This window comes from Brassica oleracea, chromosome C3 (genome assembly GCF_000695525.1).
Source record: "Brassica oleracea var. oleracea cultivar TO1000 chromosome C3, BOL, whole genome shotgun sequence".
NCBI classification, from domain to species: Eukaryota; Viridiplantae; Streptophyta; class Magnoliopsida; order Brassicales; family Brassicaceae; genus Brassica; species Brassica oleracea.
This window is the reverse complement of record NC_027750.1, coordinates 55574361-55588623: the sequence shown is the minus strand read 5'-3', so window position 1 is coordinate 55588623 and position 14263 is coordinate 55574361. Positions and strand designations below refer to the sequence as shown.

Sequence of the window (14263 nt, the reverse complement as noted above, 5' to 3'; positions counted from 1 at the left end):
TTAATATATATATCGTTTTAAATTAAACTATAAACCATATAAAATACAATATTTTAGTTTCAAAATTTGCTTTGAACAATTTTTTTGAACGATCATTGACAACTTATTTTTTTTTAAAATTATAAATTACTAAAACTATTAATCCCACAATGAAAATTTTGTTATCAGTAATTTAAATTTTTTTCTATAAAAGATACAAATGATCAAAAAACTATATGAGTAGAAATCATCGTTTAATATACATTAATATTAAAAATATCCTAAAATATATTATCTATGTTAGTATCGTTTAAATTTAATAACATATCCTATCAAATAAAAAAAAAATTTGGATTAATACAATTGATTTATATGTTCGCACCAATTTAATTATATTTTTAATAGTTACTGACTTTTAATTATTTAATATATATTTATTATTTTATAATATATATAAATATTTAATACATAAAATAATTTATATATATAATGTTGATCCGGCGCAAGGCGCAGATCTTACCTAGTTAGTTTGTATCTGTGGATTATAAGTTCCACATCCCTTCATTCATTTTTGTATTTTTATCTTGTACATGTGTTTAGCCTAGATGCAGACGATAAATATGTGGGAATAAATTAGAGTGATAAATGGGAAAAGGTAAACGAAACGATAAACGTACCACCCAACTTATAGACACTAGAAACGCATGACAAGCTCCAATGTTATCCAACCTTTCAGTTTCACTTAATGGAATCTTATGCCTTATCTCTTTTCTTTCATTTTCTCCAAACTATAACACATTTCATCATTCAACTACGCTTTTTAATGTTCTTTTTTCTTCTACAAATAGCTAAATGTTATCCACTTTTTCTGTATTTTCTTGTCTAAGACAGAACTTATTTTCCACTTTCTTTGATAAATATTCTCAAAGAAATATTTTATAGTTTAAAGTACTAAAAAGTATTTGAGAAATTGTTTAAAATATCTTAAGTTAGTTACCAATTTTTAAAATATGCTAATCAAAAATACCTTAACATTTGGGTTTAGGTTTTAGCGATTATTTTTTAATGTTTAGTATGTGGGTTTGATTTTTCACTTTCTTCGATGGCCATTTAGTTTTTAGCGTATAATGTGTCTAGTGTAAAGTGGAGGTTTGCTTTCACGAATATTTTCTTCTTAGATGGAGATGATTTCACGAATATATACATCCAATCAACTAATAAACTAAGAAGAATAAAATAAAGTTAACCAACGCGATTGGCTTAGAGGTAGTTGAGACCCAGAATCAATACGCTCCCCGCAGGTTCGACTCGCGTTGGCCACCCGGCCTAGGATTAAATCCCAAGAATACGTGGAGTGCCATGGGCCTCGCGGGAATAGTCGGTTGACCACGGTCGCCGGAAACCCGCGGTTACCAAAAAAAAAGAATAAAATAAAGTTCAGATAAAGGGGATGGTCCGAGGTTTATAAAGTACATTGGAAAATAAATTATGTATAATGTACTTTCCTCCTAACTATCTTTTGTCATAGTAAATAAAGTGATATATAGTTCAAAGATTTACTTCATCTCTCAAATGTCTTAATTTTTCCTAGCCTTTTTCCTACTTATTTTCGGTGTTCACATTATACATGTCCCTTTTAATTTACTATTCCATCTTAACTTTTTACCAGCCTCATCATGGCAAATCTCTTGTAATGTATTGGAGAATACACACAAGCTTCATTAAGAAAGCACATTAAATTTAGATCTTTTAAGCTGAACAAATTAGACACTCTAACCTCGACGCAGTAGGACTGCTTTTACTGAGAGATTATAATATCACGTTTGGCATGTTGTCGGAAGCTTGCATCCTAAACAAGAGGTTTCAGAGACTTTATTTTAACGTCACCGAGTGGAGTTAATTTCATTTCAGAGACTTGTGAACAATCAGAGTTTTCTGGTATAGTTAGTTAAGCGTTACAGTTAAGCTATGTGTACATTAACCATGTCTAGAAACACATCTTTGTATTTATTATAGAGAAAAAGACAAAAATAGCACTAAATCAAGTTTTTGTTCCCAAACTATAATTCAAGGTCAAAAGTCATAAAAATAGCACTTAATGTTTTATCAAAAGTCACAAACTTAGGGTTTTTAGGGTTTATGGTTTAGGGTTTAGGGTTTAGAGTTGAGAAATGAGGTTTTGGGGATAAGATTTCAAATTTTGAAAAATAAAAAAATTAAAATTTTCAAAGGATAAACTTAGAAATGTTCTATTTTGGTCATTTTAGTTTTTGAGTGCTATTTTTGTGATATAAACTTAGAAATGTGCTATTTTGGATTTGCCCTTTATTATAAGACGAACAATAATATTTTAATTAGTTTGGACAAATCATTTACTGAATTTTTGAATGTAAAGTCATCATCTGCGAATCATATCTTAAGGAATTTATTCGTAGCTAGTTTACCATTAGAGCTACAGCTTTGAAGAATATCCGTACTCAACTCAAACTGCAGTATTAAGAAGTACGCAAATCAATGTCTGTGAACTATTATGCTAAAGATCAAATCTCGTTCTTGTCCATGTCTAGCAGAATGATGGATCAATAGTTAGCTCTATGACCAAGGCTTGATGTGAGTATTTTTCAGTCACTCTTGCCTTGCTGAGATCCAATCTCCTGTAAGTAATGCTCCGCATCCAAAGCTGCCATGCATCCTACACAACCAATCAAATAACTTGTGATGAAAATTAATTTTCTACATATATAACAAAGAGAGAATGTAAAATTTTTTTTTTTTGAACAAAGAATGTAATTAAAATTCTTTACTAACTACTAAGCAATGCAACACAACACACTCAGATAAGACAAACTCCAAACACAAAACCTTAGCTTGCATCAATTTTTAATTGAACTAGATGATACAAAAATATTAAGTTCAAGAACACAAGTTTATTCCTTGCAATGGAAGCCACAAGGTTACAGAGGAAACTAAAACACACATTAAACACAAATTCAATACCTAAGCATTTTAAAACAGTTACTCACTTCACTAAAATAACTAACTAACAACAACCATTTATTTTAGATTACCAGGAGGTTCTAAACCAAAACATGTAATTTCATAGATACGAGCCCACAGCATATAATATTAGTTTCGTCTCAAACGACATTTTGATCCATTTCTAAGAGCTAACGACATTTGTTACAACCGTTATAGAAACACAACTCTAACATTACAAAACAATGGAAAAATAGAGAACTAACCAGTTCCCGCAGCTGTTACCGCCTGCTTGTACTTCTTGTCCTGGACATCCCCGGCGGCAAAAACTCCGGCAACACTAGTCTGTGTAGAACCAGGCTTCGTCACCACATAACCATCTAAATCAAGCTTAACCGCACCATCAAGAAACTTCGTTGCTGGCTCATGACCAATAGCAAAGAACAATCCAGAAACCTTCAAATCCAAAACCTCTCCAGTAACCACATTCTTCACCTTCAAACCTCCAAGAACGCCTCCCTCCCATTCCCCATAAGCCTCCACAACCGTCGAGTTCCAAATCACGTCGATCTTAGGATTAGCCAGAGCTCTCTGCTGCATAATCTTAGAGGCTCTAAAAGCGTCTCTCCTATGGATTATATACACCTTGGATCCATACTTGGTGAGGAAGTTAGCCTCTTCCATCGCCGAGTCGCCTCCCCCGATAACCGCAAGAGGTTTATCACGGAATATAGGAGCAGCTCCGTCGCAGACAGCACAAGCCGAGATTCCACGGTTCCAGAAACCTCCTGAGCCTTCACCAGAGCCAGGGAAGCTAAGCCGCTTAGCCACAGCTCCAGTAGCAAGAATCACAGCGTCGGCGAGAACGGCTCTGGACTCTGTGAACAGCTTAAACGGCTTCGACGTGAAGTCGACTTTGGTCACTGTCTCCGTGAAGATAGTCGTACCAAACCTCTCCGACTGCTTCCGGAACTTGTCCGTGAGCTCTGCTCCGAGTATACCTTCAAAAAATTAAGAACAACTGATGTTTTTACATTTTATAAAAAATGAATTATGTTTACAAATTAACACTAATTGAAAAATATATATAAAAGTAAAATAAAATATGTCTAATTCATACAATATATTCCATCCGTGAAAGTTTCACGTTTCAATATAAGTGGTGTTTATTTATTTTTTTGTTATAAAATAATTGATGTTCTCAATATTTTAGATAAAATTTAATATCATTTGATACAAAATACTGTATTTTCTAATTAGTTGAACTAGCTTTATTTAATAATATTTTTATGTAACTAAAATAAATTGTATAAAAATTTATGTTTCACTGAGCTATGTGCGAAAACTTTAAACACCGATTATATTGAAATAGAGGGAGTATGCCCCAAACTATTGTCCGGACGGTTAACTCAGTGTTAGTCATACAGATTTTGTGAGCAATAAACAATTTAGTAAAAAATTATATAAACTTTTTAATAGAAATTTGGAGATATGTATGTGAATTTTTTCTAAAATTTTGAAAATTATAGGTCAATATTTTAGTCGTCTATAATCAGGACCAGTCATATGCTCAGGCCCCAGGATATACCTTCTGGAAAGCCAGGGAAGTTCTCGACGTCGGTGGTGGTTGTTAGTTGACCACCGGGAGCTATGTCGTTAGCCATCCATCCTTCGAAGAGAAGAGGCTTAAGTTCAGCTCTAGCTGCGTAAATAGCCGCCGTGTGAGCCGCCGGACCACTACCGACGATGCAGAGCCTTGTGTTGTGAGTTTCAAGTCTACTCATGACGGTGGAGGAGAGAGACGGTGGTTGCGGCTGAGAGAGAGTAGTGGATCCAAGACGTGCAATGGTTCTTGCTCTGCTTAACAAAGACTTTATCAAAAACCGTGAACGATGCATGCAGTTCATTGCGAACGTATACGTATCAGAGAACAAGAGACAAGACTTTCGGATGTATTTAATAATAAACTATAGTACTTGATTTTGAAGCTTGTGTATAAATGTGGAAAGTTTCCGACATAGGGAATTTCAGACAACAGTACACAAAAGAAGAGAATCACTTTGGTATGAAGTAGTTTGGTCTTAATAAACCAAAATTATTCTTGAAATTTTAAAGCAAAAATAAAACAAATATGTTTGGTTAAAAGTTGAGTGCTCTTTCATTCTTTATTGACTTTTGATGAAATCAAAGACACCATTAAAAAGACAAGTTTAGAAGGAGAGAGAGTAGTAACTAATAAAACACAATTAAATAAGAAAAAAAAAAGGTCTATAAAGGTCTGTGAAATTGGTGGTTCAAGAGACGCAACACAAGACAGATCCCTCAAAGGCAATATGAAAGCGGCCACGCTCAAAGGAAAGCATCCTTCTCGAGAAGCTTCACCACCTCGAGCTGGTTGTTGAGCTTGGCCACATCAATGGGTGTCTTCTCATCTAGGTTTTGCAGAGTCCTGCGAACCACAAAGAGGATATATATAATTTAGGTCGTGAAAAAGTGTTTCAATGGAGTCGTTTCTCTATATGTGTTGTGTTGTGAGACTTACACAGCAGCACCATTCTCAAGGAGAAGGCTTACACACTCTTTTCTCCCGTAACCGGCAGCGTAATGCAGAGGCGTGTTCTTGTTTTTGTCAACGGCGTTTACACTTGCTCCAGCATCAATAAGAACTTGAGCACATTTCAACTGCAGGCGGAAAGAGATCAATGAGGTTAATCTCAATATAATCCATTAGCTAATTATATTTCTATATCATTGTTCTTTGATTAAATATTAATCATGCTACAAGTAATTGTGTCATGAAAACTACCAAGTGGAGTAAACTGGTTACTTGTCTACCAAGTTAATGATGATAAAGATACTTAACTTCAAGAGCTAGTAAAACAAAAGAGGACTATCAAAAATCCGAATATTAAATTGGCCTAGATTGATAAAGAGGAGAGTTGCATACCTCGCCGTATCCACAAGCAAAATGCAATGCAGTCCTTCCCTCAGAATCTTCTTCATCTTTGTTGCCACCAGATGCCAAAGCATTTTTCAAACCCTAATTCAATCAACAAGACAAAATCTTGAATGTGGAATAGTCTTTAAGCAACACATAAATGATAAATCAAGCAAATGAGATTTTAACAAAGTAGGAAGCAGACTAACCTCAACATCTCCACGACTAGCAGTGTGATGAACAATAGACTCTTCTTCTTCTTCTTCTTCTTCCCCTTCCTCACCTTCTTCTTCCGCTACCTCGGGCGCAGCTGAAGCAGCCTGGTGTGGCAAGCCAGCAATAGGCATACCCATTGCTTCACCAAGCTTTTTCAGCACGTCTTTATCATTCCAATACCTGATAATACCATATAAAAATCATTCCTCCATAAGCAAAAAACATTTAGAGAGAAAAAAAGATTGTATGTCACTGACTTCATCATAGCAGAAGGGCCACCGGCATCAATCTCATCAAGTATAGGTTTCAACTCAGGATCTTCTTTCATCCGCGCCATACGCTCAGTCAAATGCTCCGCTGTTTCAGGGTTTGAGAAAGCCTCCAAAAATGGAGACATTTGTGGATCCTGAGAGGCAAAAACAGAAACAGATTTATAACCATAAGTACCGGAAAGAAATAAAAACAGAACATTCATTGTCCTAATATTCTGTCTCACCTGCACTAAAGCTTTACCAAGACGCTCAGCCATGGTCTGAAACTCAGGGTTATGCATAACCTGCTGCATAGTGCTAACATACTGTTGTGGATCAATGTTAGGGAAACCACCTGCTGCTCCTCCTCCTTGAGCTGCGTTTGGGATAGATCTCTGAAGCTGCTCAGCTAACTGGTTAAAGGCAGGATCTTTAGCAATCTGCTCAGCCAATTCTCTGATGCTTGGATAAAAAAAAAAAAAAAAAAAAAAAACCCCATCAGTAGAAAGCTCCAAAGAAGATAACTTTACTACAAGAAAGTGCAACACTTACGTTGAGGATACCAGCCATATTAGAGAAATCAAAAGCATTTAAATTCATGGCAGGAGGGTTAGCTGATGAAGGTGAACTCCCTGAGGCTGTTGATTCCGGTTTATCATCTACAGTGAATCCAATTATCCAAATACAATTCTCTTTAAACTCAGAAACGATTCAATACAACATAAAACAGCACCAGATCAGATTGTGGCAGCAAAATGTTACCTGAAGGAGACAGGTTCTTGTCTGGATTGGAAGCCATTTAGATAAAGTAAAACTTAAACCCTATAAGAAGAAGAAAAACACGATAGAGTCAGAAACAAGCATGCAATAAATCGAAGAAAGACGATGAAGAGACGGAGGCGAGACCAATCAAAGAGATATGATGAGTGACAGCGTTGTGGTGGCAACACAAAGACCAAAACAACAGATAAAATCTATTTTTATTTTTTTCTATTTCAATAAGATATTTTGTTTTTTTTTTGGTCAAAGATATTTTGTTTATTTCAAGTTTGAACCTAATGCTAAGACGCGTTTTTTATTAGTGTAGGCCCAAAAATCTACGCTATTTAGGCCCAACCTTCTACATAACCAACCGAACAAAAGGAACTAAACCAATATAAACCAGAATTAATGAGCTGGCTTGTAGTGTGGGGGGGAAGCTTGAGCTACGTCACGATTTATGATCCGTTAAGATCAGACTATCAGTTAATGGATAAACCCGTGTCACTTGTCAGGTTCCTCTGCTGAGTCAATTCTCCATCCTCGACTGGTTCTAAACACAGTCTTAATGAAACAGGCGATGGCCTCTAAAACTTTTGGAAGTAATGTATTTAGGGCGTACATCCTCTCTTGTCCCATTTTGGGGGCTGGTTTGTCTATGTAAATTTTTTTTTTGTTAGATTTTCGGGGCATAAAACTTTTTTAAGAACCTATGTCTATGTAGATTTTTTCAAAACAAAAAAAGTAGAGATTTATGACAAATGTTTCATTTAGCATGGTCCAGAATCGGTACTAATTACTATAAACTCTCAAATTGTTAAAGAAAAAATAGTAATGTCTTGTTGTTCAAAAAAAAAAAATAGTAATGTCTTCGGTAAATGAACATTTACTGTAAATGTTTACGGTTCCTAAAATCACTAAGACCTGTTCCGAAACGGGTTTGCCTTGTAATTTTTTTTTTGAGCTGACCAAGATGATTTCAATATTTTTTGTCCAGTGAGGCAGTAGTTTTTGTTCCTTGTATTAAGAGATTTTGTGGGGAGAAGAGAATTGGCTATTGCAGTATGTTTAGAAGTTCATCTTGTCCACCTATTGGTTGAAATGGTGGAAGCTCCAGTATACCGCTTAAGGTGTTAAGCAAGCCAAAGGGAATACAGGAGAGTCATGGAACAGGGAGAACTTGTTTCATAGAGAAATTGGTAGTTAGGCCATTGTGTTTGTTCAACAACCGTCATAAAAACAATCTTTAGGTGATAAATAAGCAAAACCACACACGAGTTAAATGACACACCTACTCCATACTTACCTTTTAGCATGGTATTGCTATATAACTAGTCTGGTGTGATTCCATTGGTTATCGGAGAATGGATCAAACCAAAGGAAAAGTTTGTGTTACCGGAGCTTCAGGCTTCTTAGCTTCTTGGCTTGTGAAGAGGCTTCTCATTGAGGGTTATGAAGTTACAGGAACAGTCAGAGACCCAGGTTTTCTTTTTCTTGCCTGTCATTGCTTGCTATAAAAGCTAGCCACACTGAGTCTCAGTGAAGTGTTCCTGTTTGGACAGGGAATGAGAAGAAGGCTGCACACCTTTGGAAACTGGAAGGGGCAAAGGAGAGACTAAGGTTGGTGGAGGCTGATTTAATGGAAGATGGAAGTTTTGATAATGCTATAATGGGATGCCATGGAGTTTTCCATACTGCTTCTCCTGTCCTCAAACCTACCTCTAATCCAGAGGCATGATCCCACTATAACTTTTTTTTTTACTTCTGGTCACACAGTATGCGTTGTGTAACATTTTAACATAATGTGATCTGATCATAGGAGGAGATTTTGAAACCAGCTATAGAGGGCACACTGAATGTACTGAGATCATGCAGGAAGAATCAGTCTTTGAAGCGTGTGGTTCTCACCTCATCCTCTTCAACAGTCAGGATCAGAGATGATTTTGATCCAAATATCCCTCTTGATGAATCTGTTTGGACCTCTGTGGAACTCTGCAAGCGTTTCCAGGTATAATCATTTGAATAGTCTTTTTTTGCTCAAACACAAGAATCATATCAGCTAACAGTTTGTGATGGGGACATGGCAAAATAAAACAAAAGGTCTGGTATGCTTTATCAAAGACATTAGCCGAGCAAGCTGCATGGAAGTTCTGTGAAGAGAATGGTCTTGACCTTGTCACTGTTCTACCATCCTTCCTCGTTGGACCAAGCCTGCCTCCTGATCTGTGTTCTACAGCATCCGATGTCCTCGGGTTACTGAAAGGTACTGTACTCTCTTGGCAACATCACCAGAATAGTAGCAGATACTTGTAACTTGTTATTACTCAACACAACAGGAGAAACAGAGAAGTTTCAATGGCATGGACAGATGGGGTATGTTCATATAGACGACGTGGCAAGAACCCATATCCTCGTTTTCGAATACGAGGCAGCTCAAGGCAGATACATTTGCAGCTCTAAAGTTGTCAGTCTAGAGGAACTGGTTTCCTTCCTATCCACACGTTACCCATCACTCCCTATCCCCAAGAGGTTTTTAGACACTGATCTTTAAAACCCTTTTCTCAAACCTTATTATCCTTTGAATACAATGAAACAATCTAATCTTTGGAAAAAAAATCAGGTTTGAGAAACTGAATAGGCTGCATTACGAGTTTGACACTTCGAAGATAGAGAGTCTCGGACTCAAGTTCAAGACTCTTGAAGAGATGTTCGATGACTGCATTGCCTCATTTGTCGAGCAAGGCCATTTATCTCATGTAGTTTCTTAACTGTTTAGACTCAAGAACACATAATGTCGCTTCATAATAAACGTGTAGACAAAGGTAAAAGAATTAATGATTATATATAAAAGGCAATGTTTCAAAAATATAGCTTTCACTTTCAGACAGTAATGTATATCAAATATACACGAAATACAAAATAGCAACCGTTCAAAAGCTTTAACTCTGTACTAGAGAATAAGTAGCGGATCCTTTTTTTGCCAGACAAAGTTCAGAGATTTTTCTTTTACTATCGTAGCTTCCCGGCTGAATGCAAATATACTGAAACAGAGACAACCCTGTAAAGCATAAGCACAGTGATGCATCAGCTCTTCTCTCCATAAATGTTGACTACTTTTGATATGAAAAATTGAGATGATTGATTGTTATGGTAGAAACAAAATGTGGTTAACTTACGTTGAGCCCAAAAAGAAGGCAAGGGAAAGATGAAAGTTGAAGAGGAATACAGAGACAACCGCCGTGAGAAGCATTGCCACTGATGTTGAATAAACCTACATAACGGCTATATAGTTAAAACCAGTCTGCAGTGACTGATGGCGAATGAAAAAAATACTACCTTTACGATATTGTCTGCATATTTCATCACCATTGACACAGCAATGCCACTGCAAAAACCAACAGGAGAACAATGTTTTGAACTTCACTAACTGAAACTAGAGTTAAGAGAAGAGTCTAGCCTCTAAAGTAGTTTTTTTTTTTACCTGAGAGCATGGTTAAGAATCATGACGACTGTGATGAATGAGTAACCATGGAAGAATCCCCTGAAATTGGAAAACCAGCCCATTCAATACCAGAGCAGATGAACTAATTTGTAGCCAATATGAAAGGACAAAACTAATAAAGGGGTTTTAGAATTACTTATTGGTAACTGCATCGAAATCTTGGATCACTATAGCAACAGCATTGAAAGCCATCCCAAAGACATATAGCCAGAAGTTCTGTACATTTATATTCCTTGAAGGCCGCTTCTTTATAATAGCCTGCCAAAATGGAAAGCAAAACCCTTATAAGTTATAAGCTTTTGGAAATCAAAATAAAAGGAAGTAAGTCAGCGCTAGCTTCTGAGTGAGACTTCCTGATAAGCTCACCTCTGTGTACACTCCGGCGAAACCACTTAAAAGAGCCATGATCTAGAAACGACGATAAACAATCATATCAACTAGTGTGAACGTGGAAGAAGTTTCACAACTCTTCGTAGGTATTAGCATGATAAGGTGAGTAACAAACTTACAATCGCCATAATCCAACCGGGAAGAGATGTCTGAAGTACACGATCAGAACTGCAAAAACAATATCCAATATGAGAGACTATGTAATATAACAATCAGTAGAGACTGCACATGCATCATATGAATAAGTCAATGAAACCCATGTCGATAGCAGTAATAAAATCAAAGGGGGAAATGTACTTTGAATTCAGTTGAGCAGTGGTGCATCCACAACACAATAGGATGAAGCCCGCCCACTGAATCTCGCTCAACCTGTTAAAGAAGACAGGAATTAGCAGAGCCTGTTCGTAGTTAAAATCAAGAAGAGAAAGAGTAATGAAATCCATCTGGATAAATAAACAACCTACTTTTTCTTAAGTATAATTCTGTACAAGACACCAGTACTTATAATGTTCAGGTTCTTCAATATCTGATAGCCTGGGGCGTCCACGTATGCAAAAATATAATACTGCCACATAAAAGGTTATACACCACTAAGTAGTTAGTAACTGATTAACATAGAAATTACAAACATTGACCTAAGCCAAAAAAAATAACTCAAGAAAGCCAAACCTGTAAGAGATTCTTGAAAAGATACAAAGCTGCAGGAATAGGAAAGACTTTAACTTCGTCATATGTTGTGCTCAACCTGATTCAGAAACATTAATAACGCCAAATATCAATGAGAAAACGCATGGTCAGTCATCTACATGATTCTAACCAACCAGAACCTTATTATAAAAGGATAGATTCAGAAACTCAGAACATAAAGGAAACTAATTGAAGCTGATGCTAGTGGCAAACCAATGAGTACAATTTCACGTAGCAGAAGTGAGAATAGATAACCTGTTGTCGTCAGTAACACCATCGTTTTTCCATATTCTTGTTAATGCAAGCAGAGATAACGCACATTTCAGAGTCTCAACCTGATCCAGAAAAAACGAGAGATATTACATAAAACGTTGCTATAGCTTGTAACATACAATGGCATCACTCAATGATGTCAGTAGAAACTGACCAAGAAGTTGGCGGTTGTGACACTGTACTCATACTTGCCTGCTCGCTTGGACCAAACGATGAGTATCGCTTGAGAGCTCGTGAGAATAGTCAGTGCACACGTTACTACACCCCTTGCCACAACCACAATTAAACTTTTAATCACAAAAAGAAAATAACTTTCCTATTTTCTCCATAAAAAAAAAAAAAAAAAGAAACTTACTTTCGTTTCCAGTTTGTACGCTCACCACCCAGAGTAGCCAGAGCGATGTTACTCGAAGCAACTGTTAAATCGAATCTCCCAATGAGCATCATTAAAAAACGAACAAGAGAAGGAGGAGATTGAGAAATAAGCTCTCACCGGTGTGAGATTTTCCTTTCAAGCTCTCGAGATCAGAAGCGGCGTCGTGATCGTCCTGAAGCTCAGTAAACAATTGGGAATCAAAGAGTGTGCAAGAAACCCTAATTGAAAGCGAAAGAAAGATATGAGAAGCAAAAAGGAAGGAACCTCATCGTCGTCACCTTTGATTTTGCGATATTCCATTGTTGATGAAGAAAGGGAAGCCCTCTGATCTGATCTCCGCTCCCAACACTACTGACTAACTCCAGCTTTAAAATATGTAAATAAATAGTACTATAAAAGCCTTATACTCTGCTTATGGGCTTTAACATTATTGGGCCGCCTTCGTCCAATATATCACAAGTGTTGGCCTTCAAAATTAATGGTTTGTGACTTGTATTAATACAAGAAATATGACAAATCCATAGCTATTTATTTGTGATTCAATGTTACTAAACTTATTATTCGATAAATCTATTATATTAAATTAGAAAAAAGGTTTTCTTTTAAATTTTAAATTTTCCAACAAAATATGTAACAGTATTTATAATATTATAAATTTAATCTATCAATTAAAGATAAATTTAAGAGCAATTCTCTTAAATACACTATTTTTAAGTTCTAAAATATACTCTAAAGAAGAAAATGACTAAAACAGATTAAAGAAGCAAAAGATCCACATACCCTACATATATAAATACAAATAAATAAATAAAAATAATAATCTTTTTAATAGTTTCAAATTTTATGTTTTCAAATTCAAACTTTTTTTCAAAGGAAATTTAAAATTTTATTTTTGAAATTCGAAAATGCTTTTTGAAACTATTTAAAAAAAATAAAAAATAAAATAATTATTTATCTTTTTAAATTTTAAACCTCATTCACAAAACTCCACCATAACTCTAAACTCTAAGCATATTAATACCACATTCATAGTACTATTTACACGATCTACTTTTTCCCTCAATTTTAATGAATGGTAAAAGATATTTATACCCATAGGGTTAACTAATATAGACTTAAAGTTTAGAGTTGAGGGGTGGGTATGATTTTTGGAATGTGAAATTTAGGATTCTAATAAATATATAAATAAATACTTAAAAAATTTTAATTTTTTTTTTTTAAAATTTTCGAACATAATTTTTGATTTTCAAAAAGAAATTTTGAAAAAAAAATCAAGAAAAAGTTTATAAAAAAGTTTGCATTTGAAAAAGTATAATTTAAAAATATAAAAAAAAATTATTTTTTTATTTTTATTTATTTAAATAATTATTTATTATATATATAGAACTTCATTGCTCTCAATCACTCGCCCGAGACCAGCTAATAAAAACCAACCAATTATTACCTAGACCTCACAGTGGATTCTCTCATTGATTCTACTTCGCGAACTTGGAACTCGCATGTACTCCGGGCTTTGGTGGACCCACAGGATGTGAAAATTATAGAAACCATACACCTGAGCAGAACTCAGATGGTAGATAGGGATGGATGGCATTTCACAAACAATGGGAAATATTCGGTTAAATCAGGAAATCAGGTAGAACGGGTTTACCCAAACAGGGAAAGACCACCATTAATGTTTGGACCCACAGTTGATGTATTGAAGGCGTTTTGTTAGAAAATTCGGTGCCCACCAAAGATAAAACATTTTCTATGGCAATTGGTGACAGAGTGTATAGCAGTCAAGAAGAATCTGCAAGCGCAAGGGATACAAGTGGATATATGTTGTGCAAGATGCGGAGCCGATGAGGAATCAATAAACCATGTGTTTTTTGAATGTCCTCCAGCACTTCAGGTTTGGGCTCTCTCAAAGATAC

The 14263-nt window shown here is 35.6% G+C and overlaps 4 protein-coding genes across 5 annotated transcripts; 1 reads left to right on the top strand and 3 right to left on the bottom strand.

Moving 5' to 3' along the window:
- Positions 1 to 2320: 2320 nt before the first annotated feature.
- Positions 2321 to 5013, bottom strand: LOC106336430 (thioredoxin reductase 1). The gene is made up of 3 exons (XM_013775265.1): positions 4544 to 5013; positions 3222 to 3956; positions 2321 to 2671 (listed from the first exon to the last, which is right to left on the bottom strand). Exons 1-3 carry the CDS (start codon positions 4860 to 4862, stop codon positions 2601 to 2603), a joined length of 1125 nt encoding a protein of 374 aa, XP_013630719.1. The 5' UTR covers positions 4863 to 5013; the 3' UTR covers positions 2321 to 2600.
- Positions 5014 to 5089: 76 nt separating this feature from the next.
- On the bottom strand, positions 5090 to 7364 carry LOC106336431 (ankyrin repeat domain-containing protein 2-like). 2 transcript variants are annotated; one of them, XM_013775266.1, is made up of 9 exons: positions 7267 to 7364; positions 7123 to 7182; positions 6912 to 7019; positions 6606 to 6829; positions 6367 to 6515; positions 6103 to 6289; positions 5903 to 5995; positions 5498 to 5637; positions 5090 to 5404 (listed from the first exon to the last, which is right to left on the bottom strand). In XM_013775266.1, the coding sequence occupies exons 2-9, from the start codon at positions 7157 to 7159 to the stop codon at positions 5305 to 5307; spliced, it is 1038 nt and encodes a 345-aa protein (XP_013630720.1). In that variant the 5' UTR covers positions 7160 to 7182; positions 7267 to 7364; the 3' UTR covers positions 5090 to 5304. The 2 variants fall into 2 exon arrangements, with proteins under 2 accessions (XP_013630720.1, XP_013630721.1); XM_013775267.1 differs by lacking the exon at positions 7267 to 7364 and having other exon boundaries at positions 7123 to 7260.
- Positions 7365 to 8482: 1118 nt separating this feature from the next.
- LOC106329156 (tetraketide alpha-pyrone reductase 1) lies at positions 8483 to 9985 on the top strand. The gene is made up of 6 exons (XM_013767763.1): positions 8483 to 8601; positions 8682 to 8851; positions 8939 to 9127; positions 9220 to 9382; positions 9456 to 9648; positions 9740 to 9985. The coding sequence occupies exons 1-6, from the start codon at positions 8484 to 8486 to the stop codon at positions 9885 to 9887; spliced, it is 981 nt and encodes a 326-aa protein (XP_013623217.1). The 5' UTR covers position 8483; the 3' UTR covers positions 9888 to 9985.
- Positions 9943 to 12701, bottom strand: LOC106329155 (CMP-sialic acid transporter 4-like). Its single transcript, XM_013767762.1, has 15 exons — positions 12612 to 12701; positions 12465 to 12519; positions 12327 to 12387; positions 12126 to 12237; positions 11954 to 12033; positions 11681 to 11756; positions 11476 to 11576; positions 11309 to 11380; positions 11131 to 11179; positions 10988 to 11029; positions 10758 to 10879; positions 10601 to 10660; positions 10456 to 10504; positions 10296 to 10390; positions 9943 to 10177 (listed from the first exon to the last, which is right to left on the bottom strand). The coding sequence occupies exons 1-15, from the start codon at positions 12645 to 12647 to the stop codon at positions 10129 to 10131; spliced, it is 1059 nt and encodes a 352-aa protein (XP_013623216.1). The 5' UTR covers positions 12648 to 12701; the 3' UTR covers positions 9943 to 10128.
- Positions 12702 to 14263: the final 1562 nt, after the last annotated feature.

Coding starts and splice junctions, on each gene's coding strand:
- LOC106336430 (XM_013775265.1), bottom strand. CDS start 4,862: ATGAACTGCATGCATCGTTCACGGTTTTTGATAAAGTCTTTGTTAAGC. Junction 3,957..4,543: donor CTTCCCTGGCTTTCCAGAAG/GTATATCCTGGG, acceptor AATTTTTTGAAG/GTATACTCGGAGCAGAGCTC. Junction 2,672..3,221: donor GGTAACAGCTGCGGGAACTG/GTTAGTTCTCTA, acceptor TTGGTTGTGTAG/GATGCATGGCAGCTTTGGAT.
- LOC106336431 (XM_013775266.1), bottom strand. CDS start 7,159: ATGGCTTCCAATCCAGACAAGAACCTGTCTCCTTCAG. Junction 6,830..6,911: donor TATGGCTGGTATCCTCAACG/TAAGTGTTGCAC, acceptor TTTTTTTTTTTT/ATCCAAGCATCAGAGAATTG. Junction 5,405..5,497: donor CTTGAGAATGGTGCTGCTGT/GTAAGTCTCACA, acceptor TGTGGTTCGCAG/GACTCTGCAAAACCTAGATG.
- LOC106329156 (XM_013767763.1), top strand. CDS start 8,484: ATGGATCAAACCAAAGGAAAAGTTTGTGTTACCGGAGCTTCAGGCTTC. Junction 8,852..8,938: donor AACCTACCTCTAATCCAGAG/GCATGATCCCAC, acceptor ATCTGATCATAG/GAGGAGATTTTGAAACCAGC. Junction 9,649..9,739: donor TCACTCCCTATCCCCAAGAG/GTTTTTAGACAC, acceptor AAAAAAAATCAG/GTTTGAGAAACTGAATAGGC.
- LOC106329155 (XM_013767762.1), bottom strand. CDS start 12,647: ATGGAATATCGCAAAATCAAAGGTGACGACGATGAG. Junction 12,034..12,125: donor TCACAACCGCCAACTTCTTG/GTCAGTTTCTAC, acceptor TTTCTGGATCAG/GTTGAGACTCTGAAATGTGC. Junction 11,577..11,680: donor TTTTCAAGAATCTCTTACAG/GTTTGGCTTTCT, acceptor TTTATGTGGCAG/TATTATATTTTTGCATACGT.